The sequence below is a fragment of the Venturia canescens genome, chromosome 4 (genome assembly GCF_019457755.1).
Source record: "Venturia canescens isolate UGA chromosome 4, ASM1945775v1, whole genome shotgun sequence".
NCBI classification, from domain to species: domain Eukaryota; kingdom Metazoa; phylum Arthropoda; class Insecta; order Hymenoptera; family Ichneumonidae; genus Venturia; species Venturia canescens.
The window spans coordinates 5,026,471-5,054,149 of NC_057424.1; the positions used below are offsets into that span (position 1 = coordinate 5,026,471).

Consider the following 27,679-nt stretch of genomic DNA (forward strand, 5'->3'; position numbering starts at 1 on the left):
GAGATACACTAATTTTAGTTTCGTTTTAATTACTTCTGGATGCGAGCGAAACTAACAATGAAAGACTAAACTAGTAATTGAGAAAGGTTTGGAGAACCATAAAATTAGCTATTCTCGTTCGAATATTTAGTTAATCCATGACTTAGTAATTCGGCGAATTCAACAGAGATTTAGCTCACAGTTTTTAAGGGCGGGGTAACGTCAATTCGGTGAAAAAGATTGTAACAATTTTTTAAAACTCTACAAATAATATAAATCTATTTTATTGATTGTCACATCATAATACAATAAATGAACCAGATTTAATGAATTTTAAAAACCCAAATATCAATAATTAACTCGATGGTAGCAGAGGCACTTTGGAAAAAAGTTGTCCACCATAGTGAACGGTGTAAATCGAAATCTACTTGATCGATCTTTTTGAAATTTGGCATGTTACTTCCTCACACCATTGACCAGGTATCTGCGGGAGCTTTTTTCCAATTTTTCATAATTATTAATTTTACGATAATAAATAGACTCATTTTTAGGCGAAAATCAGTGTTTTTGCTTCCAAGGGTCACAAAAAATGCAAAAAATCGAAAAAAATAGGGATCGATCGAGTACATTTCGATTTATACTGTTGACCGATGGACAATTTTTTTCTGAAGTGCCTCTGAAGATTTGCTACCATCGAGTTTATTATGAAATTGAAAAAAAGTCTTAAAATTGGGACTTTTTTAACTGAATAGACGTTACCCCGCCCTTAAGACTGCTCGAAAAATAATTCACCCAAAGAAGACAGCTGACGAATTTTTCATGCCAAATGTATTTTTTCACTGATCTCGTATCTTCGAACCGGTATTACAAAATATGGGGGCTTTGGCCACGATAAAATAATCTTGAATTCTAGCTGGTACCGCCACGGGCAATATCAACGAACGGTACTTTTATGTTTTTATATAAAATCGATTCGGCACGAAATTGGACATGAGAAAACGAAAAGTATATTCAACAAATGATCGTCGGAGGGTCGTGGTCGCCCGAGGACTTTGACGGACGAGAACTAGCAATCTAAACGATTGTATAGAAAGACGAATCCATATAATTTGTGCTCGCAGCTTCGTTTCTCGTTTTTCTTCACGTTGAAGATTGTTGATAATGGAAAAATATTCGGAATATTAAATTTTTCAATAAATTCAAAATATTGCAAAAGATTATTATTTTTTGTTTGGAGATTCGACGTTCTGGTATTTTTACGTAATTTGCTCCAATTTCGAGATCCAGCCACGCCTCGTTCTCTCTGTTTTTGAATATTTAAATTTGAAAGTCGTTTGTAATTTTGATTATTTCATTTCGCTCGACGTTCGAAGTTCGATTACGAAATTTCAACGCTTTTTCATTCGTAACGTCGGCCTTTCTGCATGTGCACCCGCGTAAGAGTACGCACCGAAAGGTGGTTCGATCAAAATTCGTAATGGGACGTTTGCACACTGCGTGAAAAATTCGTCGGCGTCGGTTCAACAGTTTTGGAATTGCAGCGAGCGGAGTGTACGGTCAGAGAGAGAAACGGAAGTTGGAAAAATGGGAGTAACGGGAATGGAGCGAGTGTGAGGCGAGCGGCGCTGCAAACTCTTTGCTGTCACTCGATTTTTCCCACGCTTATCGATGGACCCAGTTCCAAAGGGCGAGTCGAGGCGAAGCAAGAGAGAAAACGGGGGAAAAAGAGCCGGCCGCGATCGCCGCAGTAGGAAAGACGATAAAAAAAATAGGCGATAACTCGCGAGGGTGCAAGGCCCGATGAAGGTTGCGATAAACAGGCGGGGTCTCTCTTCAGGGTCGTCGCCGCGAGTTTTTTCCCTCTATTCTTGCACAAAACTCGCCAGTTTCAGCACCGACTCTCGCTGGCTTTGTTCTCACGAACAGTTGGGAAATTTACAAGAGGCGAGTAGAAATTCCAATTATTTCGAGTCGAGAAATTATTGGCGGTTCTCGCGGTCGCGTACGACGATTCAACGAGCGCGATTGTTCGTTTTGTATCCGGGATGCTGGGCGCGCTATTCGACGTTTCGAGAGCTCCAGCAAAGTCCCATTTTCGATGCTCCCGCATTTTTTAATCAACCTTCCCGACCGGGTCAGTTTCAAGCCACTTCGCAAAAGTCCGATCCGATTTTTACAAGCCAACAAATAAAGCTGAATTCCGCATACGATTTTTCAAAGATTTCTGCACAAAAACCAGACCAGAGAAAACCCGCATTTCACGCCGCGCACTTAAATGTTTTTTATAAACATAAAGAAACTTGAGATTCGAACATAAATGTTTATTCGACAAAAAATATACACGACTGTATATCTATGGTTACGTGTTTACGCTAAAAAAGCCTGAGAATCCGCTCACTGTACTGTTACGATATGCACCGGGGCCCTCGCACACGTCAAGGTAAAAAGAAAGGTTAATATCTTAGGTAACTCTCTCGACCCGGTTATTATTGCTGTCCGTTTGTGTAGCGGGTATGCACGTATGTTATCTCGAGAAGCGGTGAGTGAGATATACATCGAAAAAACGTAAATCTCAACGTGCTGAAACGATTTATCCATCCCCCTTTCTCTGGGCTTGTAATAATCTCGGGTGTTGACGGACGAACAATGACAAAATGAGATTTTTGTGTTCTCGAACGTCGTTAAGAATTAGCATCCGCGATCTTTTTTACAGGATTTTTAATCCTCGCTGTCTCGTTGCCAGGTTTATTGATTGAGTCAAGTTAGCTGATTCAACGGTACGATAATATCTCGATAATGAAGGTATGAAAAAAGTTTATTGGCGTGATGGGATTGGACGAAAGTTTCTAAAGACCGAATTCTATTGCGCATTGATCATAAAATAAATTCCATTGAAGCCGTAACGGTGAGTAAATCCCGGACCCTCTCTCATTACGGATTCAGAAATTTATCTGAAAATCTGTCGCTCCGTGACTGACAACGTTCCTCATTATTTGGTACCGCTTTTATTCTTGGCGCAACGAGCTCGACACAGAAATTTCGTCACACCATACTTTCGGTATCTGTAACACTCGTTTGGCCACTTGGCATTTCGTTTCTACATCGATAAATACCGATCCGGTCCACGGAAAAGTGAACTTGAAGTTCGCCAAAAAATACATTACAAACAATATTTTACACCATTTTTTATTCTCAGCGAGTTCGACTGTATTTACTTCGAATTTGAGATTTTTTAAATAATTTTATTCTATTATTTTTTATAATTTTATTACTTTCAAGAGTACTTTCGTTTCAAAAACTGCCATTTTGGTATCCCTCCTTCAAATTAATATTTTATCATTATTTTTATATCCCTTTCACGAAAAAATGGCTTGAACCGTAAAGATATAAAACGTCACTTGAGAGTAACGACATATTTTTTACTAAACATCACATGCCATCAGAATGAAGAATTTTTATGAATTGTAGTCGACATTTGAACTCGAAGGTCTGGGTGCTGAGGTGAAGAATCCTGAAAGAATTTGACAGGGTTCAGGTCGCCACCTGACGCGACTAACCGCTGCATCGGTGGCGTATTATTTTCGTATGCACGCTAATGATCCGGTGGTTAGATGAATCCGATAAATCGAAGGAAGATAAAAAAAAATGTGAATTTATTAATTTACAATGAATTAATTTTCTAAAGTTAAAAATTTAGTAAAATAATAAATTTAATTTGATGAAATTTAGTAAAATTCCAAATTTTAAAATTTAATTAATTTTCCATATAACAAATTGAACAATTTTGCCAACTGAAAAAATTGGAAAATTCCCACATATTTCGTCAATTTTATGCTACATCGATAGCCGTAGGAAAAAAATTATGTTCCGAGTCGGGCGTTCCATAGAAATCGAAAGGTTATTGAGTCACGCGGTGTATTTGAATTAATTTCACGAGGCAAAGAAAGTGAACGATATTCTTAAACGGTGTATTACAGTGAAGGAAATTATCGAGCTCGAGATTCGATAATTTGGGGGAAAGATTTCGTTGGGTGGGTCGCGAGTCTCGCCACGTTTTATTTCATTGCTCAATTATATCAGCGATCTCACGATACGGTACACAAAGTTATGCAAGCACGGTGTTTGTTGCGTTGAACAAACGCGCGGGCCACGCACCAACTTTGTATACATTTATTTGCTGTACGTATCGGAGCTATTCACAAAAAGTGTATAACAGTGTACGCGGTGATGATAAATTAGTCGCGTAGAGGGCGTGAAGCGTAACAAAATGTTTCTCTCCCTCGTTCGCGTTCGCGCTTTCGGCTTCGCTCCTACGCTCGCAGCGACGCATACATATTTTTCTTTAGAAAAACACACACAATTATCGTCCATAATTTCGTCGGCGTTCGACACTTCGAGGGACAAAAAACTGGCGTTTTTCTTTATTCTAAAACAAATATGCGAACCTCGACTTCATTGGTCGAACAAATTTTCACTCGAAGCGATCCAAACCGATTGAAATATTCGATCGATACTTTGCAAATTGCAAAACGCGTTATAAAATTGGGCGAAACATCAGAAACGCGCCTCATCGCCTCCATTCACTGTTTTGAAATATTCTTCTGGACGTCTTCTCGAGAGTCATTTTACGTGCATTTCGTACATGGATGTAGAATTATCTGACTCGAGACTCGAATAGTTCACGGGTCGAATCGTTTTCAGAAATCTTACGTTCGTGGGTCGCGAACGAGGAGATCGGATAACTCAGGCCTCAAAAAATTATCCAAATTTTCGTTGTGAGCCCTTCCCGCAAAAATATCTCAAAAATGTCTCTTGATGTTCGATCTTCCTGTCGAATATCGAATCGTCCAAATATCCTCGGGTTATTGAAGAGGCTTGCGAGCTCGGAGCACGATAAAAGCTGAGACCTTCGTCGAGAAGGAAGTTAACGCGAATCTAATGGAAATCGAAAATTCCAATTTAAAGACTTGACATTTTGAAATATGCTGGAAATATACACCATGCGTCTATTCCCGGAATTATTAGAGAATCTACCGTCTAGTTATCGAGAAAGCAATGAACAAAAATCGCATTTTTTGTAGGGTCATACATAGAGGAGGCTCCCTGTGCGATGATTTGCATTTAATGTAATAGGATCCTCCCAACTTTGAAGAGCTAAAAACGAAAATAAGAAAGTAGAATGTTTTTAGTGATCAATGATGTCTTAAAAAAACCCTTGTTAACGTTGAAAATAACTTGGGAATGGAAAAAGAAAAAACACTTTTTCGACAATCCCATGAGCCAGTTGGTTTAAAATATAGATATGCGTACTCATGTAAATAGAAGATGGCTGTTGTCACACTTTGCTTGACGATTTAACTACGAAAGTATTTTAACCGCTATCATAATATTCAAAATTTATCAATCTTAACAAATAAGTTTCACAAAATTTTAATCGTTTTTTTTTATCATCGAGAGAGCAAAAAAGTTCAGTTACTTTTTTAAATCACAAGTAACGCAAGATCTTCCTTAATTTCGTATAGGAGTTTTAATGTACTGTTGAAAACGAGCCTCGCTCCGCAAGCATCGACTACGCTCATTTTTCGTAATTCAAACGTTTCTTAATAATACCATAAGTTTACACTTCTCGATTACGAGTGGCAGTTATTCGCCAACAAATGCTAGTATTTAGACACGCCAGTCGTAAACTAATAGTTCGCGCTCTCGTACGTAATTATCCCATCGTCGAATACCTACGGACAGTTCCATACGAATTTAATTTAATAAATAACGATTTATTCAACATTTTACGTGTTAAATTGTTTGTTTATTTTTTTTATTTTTTATTCTCATACGGTTATATCAACCGCGATATTGTGCTGCCATAGAAACCTCCGTATACGGAGCGTAAATCGATGTACATTTCCATAGAAATGTGCAGCGAAATTTTCTCAAATTTCATCCGAAAAGATTCGGAATTGAAAAAATCCCAAAATGCGATATTTTCCAATGATTTGATATCAATCGAGGTGAATTTTGCAGTTTGTCTTGGAGGCGATCCAGAAAGAAGGAGAGAGGGGAAGGAGCCTTGGAGATGGTAGTTGTTGTTGTTGTTGTTGTCGCTGGTGCGGTGGCGAGCGGTGTTGGCGGCGGTGGTAAAACGGATTGATGGTGGTGGCGATTGAAGCACGGCCCCCTCCGGACAGCTCGTTCCCAACACTCCCTTCTTTGTTGCTGCAAAAGAGTTTTCTCTCCGTCTCGCTCTTTCTCTTTCGGTTTCCCGAGGTAGAACTGGGTAGAAAGGTGACTACTATGCGAGGAATACAGAGGAGGTATTGAGCACGTCTCACAAGTATCCAGTCACCTTTCTCTCCTCGTGACCGTAGCACATATGTTTTGCGACCGGCAATGGCGCACTCGCGGCACTGAAAGGCGCTTGACATTAAGTTACAATTTTCTCTATTAAGATATATTGCTAAATGAGACGAGAATTGAGCGAAAATACCATTTTTTTCTGTCAATTTTGTTCTTAACGAAACTTTAAAGAGAGAGAGAAAAAAGCAAAAAAAAATATACACGGCGATATGGGAATGGATTGAGGATTAAGGAATCTGCGAAGTTGCTAACAAGTGCACAGTGAAAAATATCGAAAAAGGGTACATTTTGATTTTTTTAAATTCTTCTTTTCGTTTTTTTTTTTTTTTTTCGGCAAGATTTGATTCACTGATTTCTCGTTTTGACGGGAGTACACGAACAGTCGACTTATTATTGAGATTTTTTCTGCTCTCCGTCGTCTCGTCGGATCCACGATTTCGCGAGTTTCTCTATCTCGTAATTACCGGTAAAAAGCGTCTCGATCTTGCACACATGCGCTAATACGAGTTCGTAATTTCGCGTTTACGCGAGTGCAATTTTCTATCGACCAGCGGAAAATCCAGCGTGGAAATCGGATTTTCTTTTTTCTTTCTTCACCTGTTTTTTTTTTTTTTTTTTATTTATTTTTATTCACAAGTTTTTATTCGCATCGTCTAAAGATATCGAACGGAGCCTGCTCTTCTTCCAACCTCAAAGCCAACGATCAACGATCGAACATGACGCTTTTCACGATCGGTCTTCTCCTCGCGCTTGCTGTCACTTCCGGAGTCGGTGAGTCTACAAAATCAAAATCATTCTTACGAGCAGATTTCATACTTTTTAATCATCCACTCATCGATTTAGTCTTCTCAAGCACCACTTCCATTCTTATTTCTCAACGTTCTTCATAAAAGTGACTTTTTCTTACAAATACTCCAAGTTATCGTAAAAATAATTCGATAATTATAGATTTTTTTATCGCTCTTTATTTTTATGCGAAAAAAAAAAGAAAACGTTTCTATAACGCAAGGAAAATCAATGCCCGAACGATGAATTGAGTCATTTTTTTTACTGCATTCTGCTAACCCTCGTTGCGCTTTCACCCTTTGGGTTGTCTTTCATCATCCTTGTCGAGTCCCCGGTTGCCGAAGACCCTCGACTCGTATACTCTTTTTCGGAACATCACGATTCGTCGAGTTTCGAACTTTTCTATGCTCACCCTCACTTTTCAAAGACCTGTTGCCACTCAATAATGAAAAAAGGGTAATTCATGGCGCGTTAGGCTGATAAATGTCGATCGCGGGAACGCGAAAAGAAAGGGAGAGGGCTCGGGGAGGAAAATGTGCGGTGCACCGCTGGCAGCGTTCAACCACACCGCGATGTTCTTGCTCGCAAAAATGTCACTTTACGTAACAGTAGAACCGCCGAGCTCCGTTGGATAACCGGTATTTTCGCGGAAATCGAATCTTAATTATCCTCCATCACCCTCGGGACGTGCTCGAGGCTTTCCCGGGGGCGTTCTTTCCTGTTTCTCGATCACGCTCCGACCGATGCGAAAGGGCTTCATTTCCCCACGAATATCGCCGATCTCTCGTAATCCTTCGCTGAAAAATTCACTGAAATTATTTCGTTCAATCGTCGCGCTTCGTGGAGCGTCGACGGACGCCTCGTTTCTTCTGTTCAAGCTCCGCTTTCGCAGACTCCTTGAAAAATTTATTAATTAAAGATTAATAAGTTAATTAATGCAAAGAATCTCGAAGCCCGATACGCTGCCACGCCCGTATCGTGAATACCATTTTTTCACAATCCTCGCTTTATATTCGTAGAAAAGAAGAAAATGGCTCGGCAATCGAATGAAGAAATCATACGCCCTTACGAAACGTATCGTTGGCTCGTTAGAACACGTCGATCCCAGTCAGTCGATCTTCCAACTGGAAACTCAATTTTTCAAGAATTTTATCTCCAACGCGACAAAATAAGACAAGAATAAGACGCGACGAAAATTTCGGATAAAACCCAGCACTGTTCCGATCTCCGGACATGTGCGGGGGCGTCTAACGACCGCTCGCTCCGCGGGCAAAGATCGCGTTATCCCTCGCGCAATCGTTATACAATTTGTCTCAAAGCGTTGGACCGACTTTGGAAATTTAGGAGATTTATACGCGGCCGAGCCAGAATTCAGTACGAAAAATCCATAAAATCTTTTCCTATCGAGGGAAAGATTGTGAAATTTTTCAATTATTACCTGTTTCTCGACACATTCCACTTTTAAATATAACAGAAACAAAAGATTGAAACAACCAAGTTCCAAAAAAAGTTGTCATAAAAACGAGGTCTCCGAGGCCTGAAATCGTTCGTAAATTTTCAACGGTTCAAACGAGAATAAAACGAACCGTTGTGGTGGATTTTTCTTTGTTTGCTGTTTTTCATCATCAAGAAAAGTTAATTATTCGGATATTTGAGAAGCAAACATTTGTTCTCACTTTATTTTTCGGTGTACTTGAATCGAGAGATACTTGTTTTCGCATCGAGTGCTATTCTTCATTCGCTCGTAGTGCTCTGGTGAGAGCAGCAGATTCTTACGGAGTCTCGGGAGTCGCGCGATGCACATCGCTGCGAATATACGCGCGTCGAGCTCGCACACGTCTGCGTTTGTTGAACGAGGACGAACTTTCGTTCTCAAACTCTCAAGGCGACTCTACTCGCTACGTGTTTACTTGTTTTTATTTACCTCTCTATATACACGCGGACGAAAATAAAAATTTATTTGGAATACATCCGGCTCGAGATCCTCGCATTTATTCTCGAGTAACACATGCGCATTTTTCATTCGGCAGGATTAAAAGCTGTCTCGTCTCTGCGCATTTCCATTTATTTAAACTGCGCTCAGCTCGTTGGAAATAAGATAATAAGAATTTCTCTTGCCATTTTGCATGGGTTTCCCGACGATGAATCGATGCTTTTTCGCGTGACATTGGAGAGTCTTTCGATCCGGAAAATGCCGATTTTTGAGGCTACCGAGCCGAAACTTTGTCGAAAAATTGATTGATCAGCGGGCACGCTTCGTTCGACGAATGAATTCGAGCCCGAAAGTGAATTTCCACTGCGACAGCACCTGCGATGCATCTCAACGATTCCTTCGTCCCCAATGGAGAAAGACGCGAGAATGGAATGGTTACAGAAGCGCTAAGATTGAGAACAACAAAGAAAAGTCGTGTTTCTATTTCTAATGTAAAAGTGCAACACGTGCGCACTCAGTAAATAGACTCAGATATCCACATTGGCCAGCATATATTCGTTGAAGAGATGCAATAAATGAAACGATGACGGTTAATCGAATGCAGAGACTCCGCGTGTTTCTGTGAGGTGACTGAATATGCCAACCAGTCTTCGTCATGTTTGTATGTTAATGATGCCAGGTAACCACACTTCGGAGACTCGTGTGACTTGTGGCTTCATTTATTAAGTGACTCGATAGGTGCTTTATCGCTTTAACACTTGATCATTTTTTTTTTCACTTCGCAATAAACTTGTGATGAATTTATTCATCGTGTTATCGCTTCTCCTTCAATTTTTTCAACATCAAATGCACGAATTTTGTTGCGACGCGGGGAGTTGAGGTGGTCGCCTCGCGTGGCAGCTGGATTTTTTGGGGTTTTTTTCACGATTTTTTAGGGGCGAGAAGAAAAGACAGATTTTTTAAATTTCGGAGGGTTTATCCCTCGGTATTACAAGTCTAAGATAAAATCTTTTAATCCCGATATCTCGAGTAGCTTGAAAGCATGAATAAACCGATATCAGAGTTAGAAAATTCTATCTTAGATTTGAAATTCTAACAAATAAACCCTTCAAATTTAAAAAATCTCTGTTTTTTTCATCGATTTAGGGGAAAATTCTCGGCGATCATTTGAATGAATAGTTTGAGTAAATCTCCGGTGGCAATGGAAGCACGTCGGGAAATCGTGTTTGAGGAAAAATGCCCCAACGTTGCTGGTACCAGGGATAAAAGTTTTGCTTTCTTTCTGGCTTTTCGCCTCGCGGAGGGTCCGAGTAAACTCCGGGATAAATGTGCGTGGGTGTGCGGAGTAAGAGAACCTCCCAAGTACAAGGATAGATTGCCAATTATTTCGAGCGGTGCTCGTAAATGGGCTTTGTACCTTCATCTATATATTATCCTGATGGTACACGCGTTGTTACGCGCATATGGACAAAAACACGGGAGTAAATAACCCAGCACGTGTGGAGTTCACTATACGCGCGTTTCTTCTTTGTCTCTACTTTTTTCCTTGATGCGATTATGGCTTCTTCGGAGCACGTGTAAGCATCTTCGGTGCGCTCGTCCGAGGATAACTCCGCTTGGAAATTACGAGAGATGTGCGGAGGCTCCGGCCATAGCGAGAGGCTCGGCGATTACTCTTCCTGGAGGATCGTAGTCCCAGCAGCGTCTTATTTATAGAAGCCTCTCCGACTGGCCAGTACACGTACAATTTGTACGTACGAACGTATGTAGAAATATGAATAAGTTTCAGGGGCAGAAAGGGGCGTTGGGGGGGAGGGGGCTCGCGTGTATCTATAAATCTCTTTGATCACTGGAACCTCGGATCAAGTTTGATTTACAGTATTTCGTGTCGAGCGAAAAATGCGCGATTGTGTAAAACGCTTATACCTTTTCATGATTATTTTTCTATTGGTCCCCGAGGACAAGAATTCATCGTCGGTGTGAATATTGAGATTCGAGGAGACTGTCGAAGGGTGAGGATTTTCTCGATTTTCTCGATTCCTTTTCAATGACTTATTCTTCCCGTGTAATAAAAGGGCCTCGAATACACCATGGACGTTCGACGTCAGAAAGATCGAGCTTTTTTTATCCATTTCCTTCTCGTCGTCCCTCGTTCTCGACCCGCAGAGAAACGGATGAGCAAATGGATCGTCGGAAAACATGACACCGAGGTTTGCAACGTTGGAGTCCAACGAAGTGATTTAGAAAAAAACCCTTCAATAATTCCAGTTATTCTCCAATTTCGTTCCCTGCTGTCGAATTTGCATTTCGTAGTTTTTCAAGCTGCACCGATACTTCGTGAAATAAAAAATTGATGAATTAAAGATGTTTTTTTTCGTTCATTTCGTTGCAAACTCCAGCGTCGTCGGAAAACACACTTTTATTGCTCGTATTCGGCGATCCCGGATTAGCACGATGGAGAGATTTACAGTCAGCGTTATATTGTGACTTTATCCCGAGGATATAAGTATTCGTTCAAGTTATTGATGTGACTCGCACCGTGTGGTTATGTGCTACGTATAAGCAAAGTCGTATCGAGCATATGGCGTATTCGTGCATTACGATCAGCTCTGGTATGTCGGTGTATGGGTCCGCATCGTTACACATTGTTTGCACAGTGCACCAAGGCAAATAATTCCTGATGCAGCGATGTCGAGGTATATCGCCATTGGCATAATGGCACAAATGAATGGAGAGAGGGAGCTGACAAAGAATATTGTTGCGCATTTTTCCACGGGCATTCTCGGCTCTCTATTTTCACGATGTTTTCTTTATCCTGCTGACGGCACTGTGCAATTTGTATTGTTGCAACTTTCCTTCGGTTTCATCGGATCTTTCAATTTTTTCGCCGTTTATTTTTCATAAATCGATTGTATTATGTGGAGTTTTGATCCCTGACATTTGATGATTCATCGAATCATTAGTACCGTTAAATATACGGCTGTTTTTAACGGTAGTTGGCTCGCCGTAGCGGTTGTGAAATGCGATCATTTTTTGCTCCGAGTTTGAAGAAACAATGATTCCGGACTCGGCCTTTTTTGGCTGAGCAGAGCACTTGGCCATGAATGAAAAACGAGAAACCTGAGTTTCGTCATTGATGCATAAATTTCGATTGATTTATTCTTCTCCGTTGCCGCTCCTGCGAGGATAACCATCGAGATAACACCCACGGCTTTTGTATCTTTCAGTGGACGTATGAAAAATCGGCGATCTCGCTTCTTTTTTCCCCCCGACAACTTCTAGTACAGAACTCGTAAAATGTCGTATACCGAGGGTGGACTCCTCGATTTGGTTTATGTGCTATCGATATCCTCGTGCTTACAACTTTATAGAGACGCGTATCCGCGTGGAGTTGGTCCATGGGTATATACGTGTTTCCCTTGCCATTTTATATCGAACTGGTTACTTGCCATTTCTCGATTCTTGCGAGCGGAGTCTACGATGTTCGAGTCTATAGGCCCTGCGAAAATCAATAACCAGCAGGAATAACCAAGCGGAGTTGTCGACGATTCACTCAATCTGGAGTGGGTTATCGAATTCTTAAGGAACTCGAACCGTTGCTTCCGAATCGATTTTAGATCTGTATTTGCCTTCAATTGGAATTTTGGTTTATTTGGGTTCGCTGGGGTTGGTTTGGGTTCGCGTGGCTTCGTTCGGATTTGTTTGGGTTTACTAACCATCTGTGGTTGATGTACCCCAACGTTTTTACCCCCTCCTTCGCAAGTATGGTCGAGCTGAAGAAAGAATTTGCAATGGATCTTGCCCCTTCTTGAGGATCGTAGCACCAGCAACATCGTGTAGTTCCACCGAGAGCTTTTGTACGAACCTCTACAACGAGCATCGTCGTGAAATTTCCAACTCGCTTTCCTCCTCTTTCTCAGTCTTTCGCTGCGCGATTACTTCACGGATGATTCGCTACGCCGCCGAGTATTGGACGTCGATCGTTTCCATTTTATCCGCACACATATACATAGGATAATGTAATACATACGTACGTGGTACACGAACGCGAGCTTGAGATCTCGTCTCGAGTCTGAACACCGTTAACAGGCGTAGGTCAGGCGAGTTGTCTTTTTTCAATCAGTCAATCCTTATCGCCCACGTGGCCGAGAACGCAAGGGAAATCGTCGTAATGACGCGCGAGGATCAATCGGGTCATACTGTAATGACATAACGCACCGCGCCATGGTAAAAGCTCACGAGTGATGCCAGCAAATTGTATACACGCGTTATTCGCTTCCACAAAGACCGCAAGATTAACGGTTCACAACCTATAAAACAACAACGAAACCATCTATTTTCTCGGATGCAAATCATTATGAAGTAATCAGTGAACAGACGCTCGCGTTTGCGCATTTCGATCGAATTTTATATGAATTTTGATGCCGCTGAAGCTACACCATCCTTCGTATCGTTGAGTGCGTTTTTTCAGTGGGTTGTTAAGTAACCGCGCGTAATCTTGATTTTCTTAATGCATTTACGCACGAAAGTCGCCGACAACGTCTCTGGATCGCGAAATTCAAAAGACGAGTATTTCGAACCCTTTTTCTCTGGCATTTATTGTCAATGCGGAGTAACGCAATCCAATTCGAGCCACTAGACAGAAAATATGCTAGAGACTATTAAGACTTTTTTTCGGGTTTTACGATGGTCCCCTTTTCTCAATTGTCAGCTTTTTTCATACTGCGCCTGATATATATTTCTTAAGGGCGGGGTAACGTCCATTCGGTGGAAAAAAGGTTCAATTTCGAGAATTTTTTTAGACGTTACAGATAATAACGAATCAGTTTTATTGATAATGACATCATGCTAAAATATATGAACAATATTTGCGGAATTTTTAAAATCCGAACATGAATTATTTACTCGATGGTAGCAAATCTTCAGAGGCACTTCAGAAAAAAATTGTCCATCGGTCAACAGTATAAATCGAAATGTACTCGACCGATCCCTTCGAAATTTGACCAGGGATCTGCGAGAGGATATTTTTTCGATTTTTCGTGACGCTTGGAAGTGAAAGCACTGATTTTCGCCTAAAAATGAGTCTATTTGTTATCGTAAAATTAATAATTATGAAAAATTGGAAAAAAGCTCCCGCAGATACCTGGTCAATGGTGTGAGGAAGTAACATGCCAAATTTCAAATAGATCGATCCGGTAGATTTCGATTTACATCGTTCACTATGGTGGACAACTTTTTTCCAAAGTGCCTCTGCTACCATCGAGTTAATTATTGATATTCGGGTTTTAAAAATTCATGAAATCTGGTTCATTCATTGTATTATCGTGTCACAATCAATAAAATAGATTTGTATTATTTGTAGCGTTTAAAAAAATGGTTAAAATCTTTTTCACCCAATTGACTCCGCCCTTAATAACGGGTTGGCTGAGACGAACCACTCGTTTTCGAACGAATCTATAAAACAGCGATGAAGACGCGATGACTCGAAATTTTCCAATTAGCACGAGCGCTCGGTGTGCCGCTAATTATTTACAAGCTGTCAATAAAGTTCTTGACGTTTCACACCTCGAAGACGTTCAGCTGTACATTAATCATAAAAATACGTGCTTAAATGGTGAATTTATGGCCGCGGTTGATCCTCCTTATACCCGAAGGGTATATTTCGTCATATCGAGCATCATCGTCTCATCTCGCAAGTTCGTCGATCCGAAGCAACTCTCAAAATTTATACGGCCTCGTTGCTTTTTTGTCTTCCTCTCAACTTTTCAACTGTCCTTCATCCGGGCCATCAATCAGCTGTTTCTTGCTCCCGCACACGCACGCGTGCACCGATGCGCGTCACCGGCCCGGGCCCGGTTGCGCGGACTGATTTTGTGACTTCGGGCTTTTTGCTCTCTTCGCGACGAGGGTCAAAAATCTCTCAAATTGTATTCAATCTCGCTTTTCTTTCCATTCTCATTTTCTCTAACTTCCGATCAACCGAGGTCTGAATCCTCTCGCGTCTAACCTTAATTCCGCATCATTTCTATTATACTTGGTTTCAAGCTGCTCGTGCTACCGGATTTAAACCTCAATTTCCGCGTCCACGCGTATACTTAGCTCAGAGTATATACGCGTCTATTTACGTTATTCCTCGGTGGCTGTTATTACCGGGGCCATCTGGCCGTGACTACTTAAGCCAACTGTCTTGTTTCGTTAAGTCTCGTGGCCGCTGCGCATCGATTTGCTTTCTCACAGAGGAAATTTCGTCAGAATGCACAGCGACGTTTCGAAAGGTTTTTTTTTGTTTGTTTGTAAAATAACGTGGATCCTCGGCGGGGCGAGTAAAGGATTGACTCAATGATTTTTTGAACCGGTGAATTGTGAAAAGAATTGTCGAATCTCGCGCGCGGAGTCGATCGTCTGTATTGCGCTGTATAGAAACGCGTTTTTATTTTTTGCTACTCACGAAAAAATACCGTTTCAAGTCGATTTATTTTATGCTTGGATTCTCCTCGATATAAACGTCTTTACATCTGTACGAGCTCGGTCTCCTGCGAGTGGATAATGATCGGTTTGTCCGCGAGGCTTGACTCTCGGTGCCCTATTGCGTCACGCTCATCAGGAGAGAAATTTCGTCGGGCGCGGTAAAATATCGCGGTAAAAAAAGGCGAGGTCCTCGAGGAACGGGGATGAAGGAGAGAAAATGAAGAAAGGCAAGTCGAAATGAAGAAACGAAACGAAGCGCGATGAAAGAACGAGCATTCGAGGCGAGCTCGAGGATAATTATAGCAAAGTGGTTAAGGAGTATCGTTTGATGTTGCAGCGATTCATGCAGTCATGTCGTCTCCGACAATTCCCATTTCCTGACCCCTCCTCATCTCCCCCCGCCGTTTTTGCAATCGCCCATTCTTTATCCCCGGCCCCGTGTTCCGATTTCGATGCTGGAGCATGTCGGAGTGGCGAGGAATGGCCAAATTCCCGAGAGCGATTCTCCACTTTACACACAACTTTCGATTTAGAAGATAGGAAATAATGGTCAGCCCGTAATGAGTGCGTCGTCGCTCATGATCGTTCCCGCAGCCACAGTTATTTGCGCGTGACGTCGTCGGCCAGTGCCGAATTCGAAATAGAAATGACGGACAACGCGTCGTTGAAAAATTTGACGCTTTCACCGCTTCGAGCACTCGAATTATTTGCTCGACGACCCTCTACACTCCTTAAATGGAGATCAAATATTCCCCCGATATAACGAAACGAAACTTCTAGTCGATCGTGCCACGTATAGCGACGTCGTTTTCCAAAAGTGACGAGACCATCGAATCCTTTCCAGAAGAAAAAATTACACTTTCCAACGGACTTTCATCCTTAAAATATTGACAATCGCCGATTTTTCACGAATCGTGGGTTACGTTATCAAAGATTCTAAACATCGAACCTCCCATAATACGTTCATTTTTCACACAACTGGAGGCAAACTTCGTTCCCCGCGTCCATGAGAATCGATACGAAGTACAAATGACGCCTTTCACTTGCCATTACTTTTACTGAAGCATTATACAGAAGGGCGGTTCTCGAATGTTCTCGGAGAGAATATTCTGGGTGTATGAAAAGTATCGAGGCTCGACCTTGTCGGGTGATCTGGACCAAATGACTCGGCAGCTTCCCAGTTTTGTGGGTGTTATTGAGCGAGTCCTTGAGGGACCTCGAGGCTTCCAGAGCCAAGAAACTCCAAGTCATATAGGTCCGGGTTCACTCCGTTTTATACGAGATCCTTAATGTATATGTATAGTTTATCAATCTGGGAGCAGCTGTGGCACGCGACCTTAAGAAGGCTGCTGACCACTGTAAATGGGAAATAAAGGACGGACGGGGAAAGGACGGCGACCGTAACCTTGCGACTGCTCTCTCTCTCTCTTCCTCGATCTTTCAGGAATTCATTCGAGATCGACGGAAACGTTTAAAAGACCAAAGTATAATTATTCCTGGGGCTATGTAAACCTGAGTGGAATATTTCGCATAAATTTCAAGGTTCATTTGCATTAATCTTCCTCGTGGGGCACGCAATTTCAGTATTTCAAATCGTTCCGAAACGTGAAAGCCCGAATTTCACGCTATTTTTTTACTTTTTCGAAATTCCAGTTCAGAGAGTTCGTTACATTATTTGTCATCGGTAATTTCGATTGATTTTTTATTACTCTGGTTGCGTGCGTGATCGAATTTCTAGCATGCTATTCGGAATCCGCGATCGGTTTGTTTTCATTCCGATCGAATTATTCCGATAGGACTGCGCAGGAGTGGAATGTCCTGAGATCGTAAAAGTCCCTGCTCAATCTACGCGTGTGTATAAACTTTTTGTTTTCTCTCAAGCTCCCAAAGATTACCGTCCTCAGGATACAAATTCCTTCGATTTCTTTTCTCTTGCATCCTCCCTCTTTTTTCTTTTTTTTACTGCAGTCCGGTATCGAGCCGTTGGTACACCATAAGTTCATGCGATTCGTTTTTTCGTTGGCGCCATCGACGTGCGTTGGGTTTGGATTCCAGTTCGACCGAAAACCGGTGAAACTGGATGCGCCTTTCACATTTCACCATTTTTCGCTGTTTCGTTCGCATCGTTCGCTTCTTTTATTCGCGTATTTATTTTAGTGGGGGCGTCTATAGCGATGGCAAAGTGGGTGGACAAATGGGGTTGAGAATTTCAATTTCTTTCCAGAGATTCTCAAATCCAAAGGAATCGGACGTTTATCGCGTTTAAAAACAAAGACGCGAGCAAACTTGGGACACTAAAAATTAAAAAAAAAAGAAAAAACTACCAATTCCGACACATTTTAAGGCCTTATATATATTTGCAGCGGGCGATAAAACGTGATTTTCTTGATCTTTTTTCAACAAGAAAATAAATGTTTATTGGAAAATTGTGAACGATATTCATTAGTATATATATGTTTGCGTATTTGTACAATTTTTTTCATCAGAAAATTGGATATGATAACTAAAAAACTATTAATCCGATCCATACTAAATTTATACCACTTAATTATTTTAATAGTAGCTTGGGCCTGGACGAAAGATTTGTAAAAATCTCGATTTAAAAAAAATGGCGACGGTTTTAACAAAAAATTCATTTTATGAGGTGCTAAATTTTTCGTTTTTTTGTTACAATTTTTTTTCCAACAAAATATGAAATCCTTAATATAGTTTTAGGATTAATATAGTTTTTTAGTAATCGTGTCCACCGCAAAGATAATTTTCAAAAAAAAAAAAAAACGATTCTGAGACAATCGGCGTTAAGCCCTCAATGGATCGGAAGCATTGAACATTTTTAATAATCTCTCTCATAAGCATACACGCGTTAAAAGCAATGACTCATTATGTATGGAAATATTTTCACATCGCACTTTTGCTCAGCAAAGTAGTTGAACAAATCCTATTTTTTCAGTGTGTCGTAAGTTTAAGTAATACAAGCGACGAAGAAGGTCCGCAAGGCACGCTCGATTAAAGTAATTTGATCCCGTGAGATCATTGTTACGTGTTCATAAGATTGTTCGTAGCTACGGCATTTTATGGGGTGTGCATATACTTGAGATGAGATGCAACTAAATCTATTATGCGATGAGGAGGTTCGTCGGCCGCACCTGATTACGCGTCACGAGCTCCAATTCTACGTGTGTATGTGCGAGTATTTTCGCACGGCGATGCGACTACGGCGAGGCAACTTTGTACTCGGTACCCGGGCTTCGTTAACGGGACATTTTAAATACCGCGAGTTTTATTACCGAGAAATTAATTGGACAGGCGTGGGAGTTTATCGTTCGTGGATAAACGTATGCTCGGCATCGTCTTTCCATTATCGAAATTTCTTTCAACAGGAGACTATAATTTATGCTAAATTATACAAAATTATAGTTAAGTGGATGCGGGAGTGATTTTAGCTGTTTGTAAAACTCCATCGTTCTCCTTCCCAGTAATCGTATAAAAAAATATGTTACACATTTGAATCAACCATTAACTAAAATCGAGCAAGCTTTTCCGCGTGTCGTGTGAGGAGCAAAGTCGAAAGTTCATGAATTAATGATGAATTAAGTGAATATCACGATTGCACTCTATTCCGTGGACTCGTAGAAATCTTGTGCGATCGCATGATACGTCGGTATTGATTTTTTGGCGTTAAGGGGCCCGCCGAGTGTGGCAGCCTCAAAAAAGCCGATTTTTTGGAATTTTTTCAAATTTAGAGGATATGTTTATACATAAATAATGATTTTCAAATGAAAAAATCTATTTTTGAACTATCCGCTATCTCCCAGGTCACAAAAAAATTAAGTCCTCCACTGCTGCATTTTTGCTATCCACATAAAGCTGTTTAGAATTCAAGGGACGCGAAAAGTAGCAGAATTGAAAAAATACTATGCTGTTTGTAATCGGTGCCTGAATACTTTGAAAATTCTCGAAAAATAATGTATTCCTCACCATACAAAACGAATTCGTTTTTTTCGAGTGGGTTCCTCGAAAGCAACATTGCTTCTGCTCTGATGGGGCGCAAGCTAGGCACATTTTATATTTTTCATTCGTATCGCGTTTGAAAAAAAGTTGTAGGAGCATGAGTCATACATGAAAGTGCGAGAAAAAAGGGTTTGTACATTGAGGATCGACGTATGATCGAGAACAGGGGATTCGGTGCGTGCGTAAACGCGAGATAGTAGCGAGTTTTGCGGGAACGAAAAACCTTGATCGATCCGTGGGATCGATCGCCCTCCCACGGCAGCTTTGATCTAACCTTATAGAGTATCCACTGCTCGTGTTCATGCCTCGCACACGAACGCACACGCGGCTCACCGTTGCGTCCTGCTTAACATCAATGTACTACACGAGCTTGTTAAACTCGCTTCGATAATTTCCGAGCAAAAGGGCTCAAGTCGAGTGGTTCTGCTGCAGGGAATTCCTACCGCGACGGAGGCTCTCTGTTTCTCAAGCTCTTTAAGCATTTATGGATTTTCACATATGAAATTCCTTCACCCTCGTCGCCCTGCAACATTATTTCTTCCGATTATCGCACGCGGCTCGGTAACTTGTAATTATCGCGATCTCGGCGGCTCGTTCTCGTTTGATGTATTCTTTTGATCGATCACCAAACGCGCTGGACGAATTATGTTCCCGCAGTGTTCTGCTCAATTGGAAATAAATTGCGTTATTGGAAATAAATCTCAGAGAAACAAAAGGAAATAACAACAACAAGAAAACACTCGAATTCTGACAACACCGGACGACCATTTTTCTTCCCTCCTCCGCAAAAGCTGCCCTCCTCCAACGCCGCAACAATCTCACTTACTTTCGATCTAGAGATCTTACGATAAGCCCGCACACGCGCTTCGACATGGCAATTTGCCGCGGGTAAAGTCTCAGACTCGAACGTGTATCAAGCGCTGCTTGCTATACGCATATTGCTTTGGGAATAATGAAATTATGAATATTTCGCACAAGTGCCTTGTTGCGGCGAGGGTGAAAGTGGATCATGGGAAGACCTCGCGTCAAAACTCCTTATTCCATCATTACGACTAACCATAATATTTACGGAACACGCGGTATATAAGTCAGCGGCACATATACACATGGAAAATAGAGTCTCCGCGGACGTTAAGGTAGATCATGCCCGGAGCATCGTATTTCATGAGTGTCTAAATTCGATCGATTTTTACTCCTTAATTGAAGATATTATCACTCTAAATTAATGTCAGAGTTATTAATTCGAACTTGTAGATACATTTTTTCAATTTATCTTTTGGCGAATAAAATTACAAGCCATTAATTAATCGGGGATCCATCATGCACTGTCGGAACCCGAAATTTCATTCGTCCCCGGCAAAAATTCTATAGTTTTTTATGTAAAAAATCGCATTAGGGAGCGCAAAGGGAAATGGGTCAAGGAAAAATATTAATAAAAAGACGCAGAAGGTTATTGTGACAGAAATGGGCCAATCCAAGAAGAAACAAAATGCCGAAATAAGCAATATTGTGAGGTTACCGAGTGCTGCTCGTTACCAATTTCGTTCAATCTTCAACGTAATTTATCTTTATTACCAGTAAGACAATGGTCTCGAATTTTTTCCCAAACCTTCATTATATACTTTATTGTTTATCGTGTACATTATTCATAAACTTCGTAAGAAGCGTTCATTCGTTAAATGGAAAGAAAAACGATTTTTTGCGCATAGTCCTTTTAAATCCCTGCGTGTATATTTCTTCATGCACGTTTATCTCGATAACCAATGAGACGAACCCTTTAAAATTTGATACGCGTGTGAGTCGACTGGCCATTCAAACTCTGCGTAAATTTGAAGACTTTCTTAAGAAAATTGTTCCGTCCATGAGCTACCTTAATTCATACAATTATTGTCCGAAGTAAAAGCCATTTTCCAAAAGTTCCATCAATATCATCGGTTAATACCCGTTTGCATAGTTTTTATAATGCGAGGCCAAAGTTGACCTTAAATCTTAGTCACGATGGGCGCTATTTATCTTTGCCGTTTGTTCGGCTCGGCTCTTAAATTTCCAAGGAATCATGCTGTCAAGCAAAGCCTCATAAACCACGCCACAAGACTGTGCGCTTTATAAAAACAAAAATAAATGCTTCGACTCGCCGTTTCGAAGGAGCCTCTCGTATCGTGAACTCAAGACTCCGCATATCGCTTATTACATTCGCTGTATCCTGTACTTCACATACTACTCTCGTAAAAAGGAGCGCATGTGTTACCGCTAGAAATATAGCTACGAGCCCGGGCGATAAGTGCAAAAGGGAGGCATAACTTAATGCCGCGCATGCATGATACGGATATACGAGATTCTGTTTCTAACATAGGCGTGTATCGCACCGGATCAACTTTTACAAACAGCCCCACACCAGAGACAAGGTCTCTACAATTATGCTTATTTCTGCGTTCGCGTCTATAGTGCCTTAAACACGTAGCATTTCATTTGCAGCAATCGCGCGGGTAGCCGCGCGGTTTCCGTAGGCGCGCGTGAGCGCGGCTCTTGTCGCGTTTATTTCGTTCTCGAGAAATCTATCCCACGTGAGTCTCGGCGTATTGCTGCACAATCTTGAGGCATATGAACCAATGCCTGCCGCGAGCGTTCTCCGCAAAGAGCAATCGCAGGCGTTCGGCTGCGCGCTCGAAAGCTCCTTCATTTTACCTGGCTACGTAATACTTTTGTGGACACCGCATACCTCTGTGTCCCCGCGAGTGTTATGCTCACGCGGGAATCTCCGGAGCCGAGCTCCGGAGAGGATCGATGATTTCAGGATTCCGGGTAAATCATCGTCAGTGACGAGAGATTCAAAATTGCTCAATTACAAACGTTTTTTTCGTCCATTTCGTTGGACACCGACGCTGCAAACTTGAGCGTCGTGCGCTCCAGAGAAAAACGAGTACGAAGTGTTCTTCCTGGAATGTTGGGCTCACTCGTCTCGTGAACTTTAAGCGTAACTTCAGCGACGCCCCGAACGGGAGGCTTAACACTGCACGGTTATAACGTTTCGCACGTCGGATTAGAGCCTTGACTCGTTTACCGCACCTAACGCACCTTTCTCTGCAAGCCAAGAAGCAAAGACCGTAATGCTATCGGATTTCTTCGAAGGACCTCGCGTTGTTACGATTGTTCTAATGTTTTGTAGCGGGGTGCGGAGATTAAGGTTTCGCTCAACTGTCGCCGGTCTCCAAGTTTTACAGGCGTCGATCAATATTACCGAAAAGTCACTTACGCTTGATGATTTTTATACCGATGCGGCGGGGGCTTCGTTCATTTTTTTATCGAGCGGCCATTTTCGACAGAATTTTTAAGGTCGAAGCCATGCACGATCGTTGCCTTTTACTTCGACGCTTACAATAATGTGTCAGCAGCTTATTTCTGGTGGCGATTATCGCCCTAATGATTCCCCTCTGTCGGATCGCATTCGTCAAATACACGAACGCATTTTGTGGTGGGAGAAAGCCTGAGTGAGCCTCCCATTGGTGGCCTCGAAATGTAGAAAAATTCATTACGATCGCGGAGAAAGTCGGACGGGAATCAAAGACCTCGGACCTAGAACGTTACGATATTATAAGGAGAACTTAATTCTTATATAACAGGGACCTTGTATTCGGATAAGAATTGAGCGACAGGTTTCACGACTTTCAATATCGAGGGTCTATTCATTTTTTAAATTTATGTTTTCTCGTTTCGGACGCGGTGGCTTTATCATACAGATGTTCTGGCGACTCTTTTCGAACACCGTTTCTATCCAAATATCTTTCTCCGCGAGTCTCAATAAGCTCGAGTTAGAGTGAAATCGTGCTGCGATTTTTCAAACGCAGAGATGTTTTTGTAACACGAGATTGATACCAGACGAATTATAAACGGTAATATTTAGTAGCGCGAAATTCACTGCAAAATTTACCGAATATATTTGACTGCGAGGACAAGTTAACGAAAAATATTTATTCCAGTACGAGTATTTTTGCGGCACGAGTATTTAAAGTTTATAAAACTTTTAGTCAATTTTACGGTGCATCACGTTTAAATGTCTTCGCCCCGCAATCTAGGCATCGATCACTCGCTTACGAATTCCGTAGCGCACACTAAATCGCTGATTTACACACTTCAACAAAGGACTGAGCATGTAAAAAGAATGGGGAAATTCGTACGGAAATTTTGACAGTGCAACGCAGTAAAATTCCCCGTGACGCTCATGTAATATTTCGAAATGAAATATTGAAATAATCTTCAAAAATACGGCAGCTTTAACCGGACATTTCTTTTAGATGCACTCCGCTAAAGGTTGCTATACTTTTAACAATGAATATTATTTAATAAATAGGAAAATTCAAATTTTTCCTGTCGTTACTGGACGGTAATTTTTCAAATTTCATTCTCTCCGTGCGCGCAGGGAATCGAGATGAGCGTGCGATGATGTGTCACTTTTTTTCTGCACACAGCGAGGATTTATCAGTGCGGCTGTGAACGCCCGTTTGACTATCTAGAGCGTGACCGGAGACTCGGCGCACACGTACGTTTTGGTGAAAAGTACGTCCGAAACGAAAGTTAATTATTCTCCGATACACCGCGATAGGCGCGAGATTCCACTTGGGCGATTATATCTCTATCTTCGATTTCTCAATCTCCTGTGTATTTTGACTTTGAAAAAATGTCATTAGGCAAGAACAAAAGTGGTCGCTTCTCCTTTCGTTCCTTTTTCTCGATATTTATCTATCTTTCGGTCCCCCGTTGATTCGACGGCTTCCCTTAATCTTTTCGGTTGCCTTCGCCCATGCATGCGCGATCCGCAGGTGCTGATGTAATCCGGTTAATCCGGTATTGAAATCGAGCCTGTATAAAACAATTTACATACGCTTTCGAACGTTTCAAAGTTTGTCAGCGGAGAAACGTTTCGTTTTTCACACTCCATTTTTTCCGAATTCGTCCTGTTGGCATCCTCCGATCCTCCGATTTATTCGCCGGGGTGCGAAAACTTCGAGTCGTTTGATCTTGAGCCGAAGGTTGTCTCCCAAAGATTAATCTCAACTCGCTGTCTCCGCGATGGCCTTCGAGCCATCGCTTCCCTTAAAGTTAGTATAAGACCAGAGCTCGACCGATGATCGCGAGGGGCTTGCGAAATTAGCTGGAATAAAGGGAACCCGGATCCGCATGATCTCGATCGATCCATTCGTGAGATCAATTGGCTCGAAATCGTTGTTAAATATGGTTATTAATGAGCCGGCGGAGTAGCCAGCGATCGTTTGGCGGAAAAGAGCAATCTCGTCAGCACGCGAATAAAAGTCGGAACAGAACGCGGTATCCAGTCTCCAATTTTTCGAATTCTTCAGTCGTCAGAAGTTTTGAAAGAAGTTCCGGCTCCGTGGGAACCGTCACATCGATGAATTCTCGAGTGGAGTGCCCTTTCCGATGGCAAAATGACGCGAGGAGTGCGCGCGCCTCGCCCACTCGTTAATCAAGGTTTATGACTCTGCAGTGCATCGCGACAAGGTTCGAAGAGTTTTCTCTCCTATTTTTGTCGTTAATCCAGCCGCCTGGTCGTCCGGAACTTTTGGAAAAATCTGTACGTACGCGGTCACTTTCGATTTTGTGGAATGATATTGGACTCCACGACTTTGCTCATACTTCGGTGTTACAAACAAGCGTAGCGAGTATAGAAAGTCATCTCGCAGGAGTGCGAATATGGAACGGCTCAATGTCGTTTTATACATAAATTTATGCGGACATATAAAATGCTTCAGTGATACTCGACACACTCGGCAGGTGTGAAAAATGTTGCGCGATGCGAGGAGTTGTTCGTCCGCAAATTTGGTACTTTCTCTATCGATTTGTTCGCTCGTTTCGCTTCCTGCGAGACGGATTTTCAAAGTCGGGTTTGTTCGGGTCTCAGAGGACCGGTTGGGCGTAATTTTGGCGTAGGAATGTGAGTACTTATAACGAGTGATTCATCGCGAACGCAGAAATGGGATGATCACCTTTGAAGGACTACAAAAATTCTTGGATTTGCATGCGAGAGTATTAAAATTGATTTTCTTTTACGTTTCTTTTCGCTTTTTTGCGATTTTGATGAACCGAGGGGACAAACTGTTGCGCGTTTCGCGTGATCGTACGCCGTGAAACTTGGAGTTCAGGTTCGTCGAACCGCGTGGCTGGCTCCATTAACTGGAGCGAGACTTTGAAAAGTCAAAGTAACAGAAATGGAATGGCTCCTGTGGAAATCTCGAAGGCTCATGTGTTTCAGCGTTTAGCCGCTGTTTCCTGCCTCGTCTTCCTGCGCGTGTCGCTCACCGACCGATTCGAAATTTCATTTAAATCCCGGAAATCGCCATTTTCTTCCGTCCTTTTGTCATTTTTAATACCACGCTTTTTCACAGTCGATTCACAGGAGGATTGTGGAAAATAAAAAGTCGTAGGAAGGGATTCAATTACCCGATCGCAAGCAACCATTCTTTCGTCATTATTCTTCAGCAGAAATTTAATTTAATTTTAAGAAACAAAAGACTGGAAAAAACATCATTGAAAAAAAAACAAACTAATGAGCATGGAAAATCGATACGATTTCACGTAATAGGAATCTTTCATCGTTCCCATCCAATACGGAACAAAAGCTCACTTAATTTCCCTGCGTCTTCGAACCGTTGATGGTTTTTCAATATATCTGCATGAGTCCACTTATTCCGTGATCGAATCTCGCTCCATCCCAGTATAAGCTCAATTATAACTCTGCGAGGAATCGAATCGAGCAGGGTAACTTTGATTATTTCGATTGAGTTAGATTGGATATTGAGTTCCGTTCTTTCCTGACCTCCGAATTTGTAACTGTATAAATGAGATTGTAATTACTTATCAGGAAGGAGCTTCGTCACGATTTTTATTTGGGAAACTCATTATTATTAGTACGATACTATAATAAAAAGGGTATAAACCATTAAAAAAATCACGAACTCTACTGAAAATTATTTCAACACAACAATTGATAAAAGAATGTACAAATCAATGCACTTGTCCCGAGACTCTACCGAGTCTCTTGATAATGGCTTTTTTAGATTTTCTTTTGCACTGTAATGAACACATGAAAAAAATCTGTTTGTTTTTTTATTTGAAAGGTTATTGAAACAAACGCGTTCCATTCGACCGATCAGGCCTCCCGAGATGACTGAGGAATGGCTGGCTAATTGCAAACCATTTAACTCGATATTCGAAACTATTAAATGAGAAAGTAAAATTCAATCGTTTTTTTCAACTGAAAAATATATCATTCGAATCCGACAAAATCGCGAGGGAATGAAAACCCGAAGAAAAGAATTTCCCAACGATAATTCTCGACTAATCGCTCCCTCACGTTTTTCCTTTCTCGAATCTACGATCAAAGAACTCTCCATATTGAATACAAATAATTGAGCGAACATGAGATCGACCCGTCACTACACTAAAAACATGTTGCCCGGTCCAGCTTCTGCCAAGGTAAAAAATCACGAGAAGTTATTTCCGCGGGTATTATTGCGCGCACTGTACGAATGATAAATAAAGTGTTCACGTTGCTTCAAATTGAAGAGACAAGGAAAGATGTCTAGTGGGAAACTTGGGAGTACACGAATGTTATCTTTGGATGAAAATACAGAGGAATATATCGCAGCAACTATCGTGCTATATAGAAACGCGGAGGGCGAGAACGCCTCGCAGCTCCTCCCACACCGACAATTCTCCTGGTTTCATCTCGTGACGAAGATAGCAAAGGTTAGATACGAAGGGGATTGGCACACCTCGACATAAACTTTTCCATGTACGTTTACATTCGTATAGATCGCTCGTTGCATGTAGTTTGGTTGCATGGTAGAATGCACCAGTTGGCAACAGTGCTAAAATACAAAAGAGTTAGAACTTGAGTAAGACCTTCGCCTGCTGCTCGCAGTCCGTTTCCCATTCCCACCGTTTCCAGCTGGACTTGCGACTGGATCGACTGGCAAGAATAAAATATTTAGAAGGGATATTTTTCACACTGCCTTCAATCTCAATATATTTATTTACCATCAAAAGCCGTTGATATTACTGGATAATTCGAGCCCCTTTACGGATTCATTTCTTTATTTATTCGCTGTCGCAGCAGATGGTTGAAAAATTGCG

The 27,679-nt window shown here is 41.6% G+C and overlaps 1 protein-coding gene across 4 annotated transcripts in view; it reads left to right on the plus strand.

Moving 5' to 3' along the window:
• Positions 1-6,181: 6,181 nt before the first annotated feature.
• The window catches only part of Cda5 (Chitin deacetylase-like 5), a 62,758-nt gene continuing 41,260 nt past the window's right edge, over positions 6,182-27,679 (plus strand). For 3 of the 4 annotated variants that reach the window (XM_043416577.1, XM_043416576.1, XM_043416579.1), the window contains exons 1-2: positions 6,317-6,614; positions 6,993-7,104. In XM_043416577.1, coding sequence (XP_043272512.1) covers positions 7,050-7,104 — 55 coding nt within the window. In that variant the 5' untranslated portion in view covers positions 6,317-6,614; positions 6,993-7,049. Of the gene's footprint in view, positions 6,291-6,316; positions 6,615-6,992; positions 7,105-27,679 lie in introns of those variants that run through there. The other variant, XM_043416578.1, reaches the window with a different exon arrangement.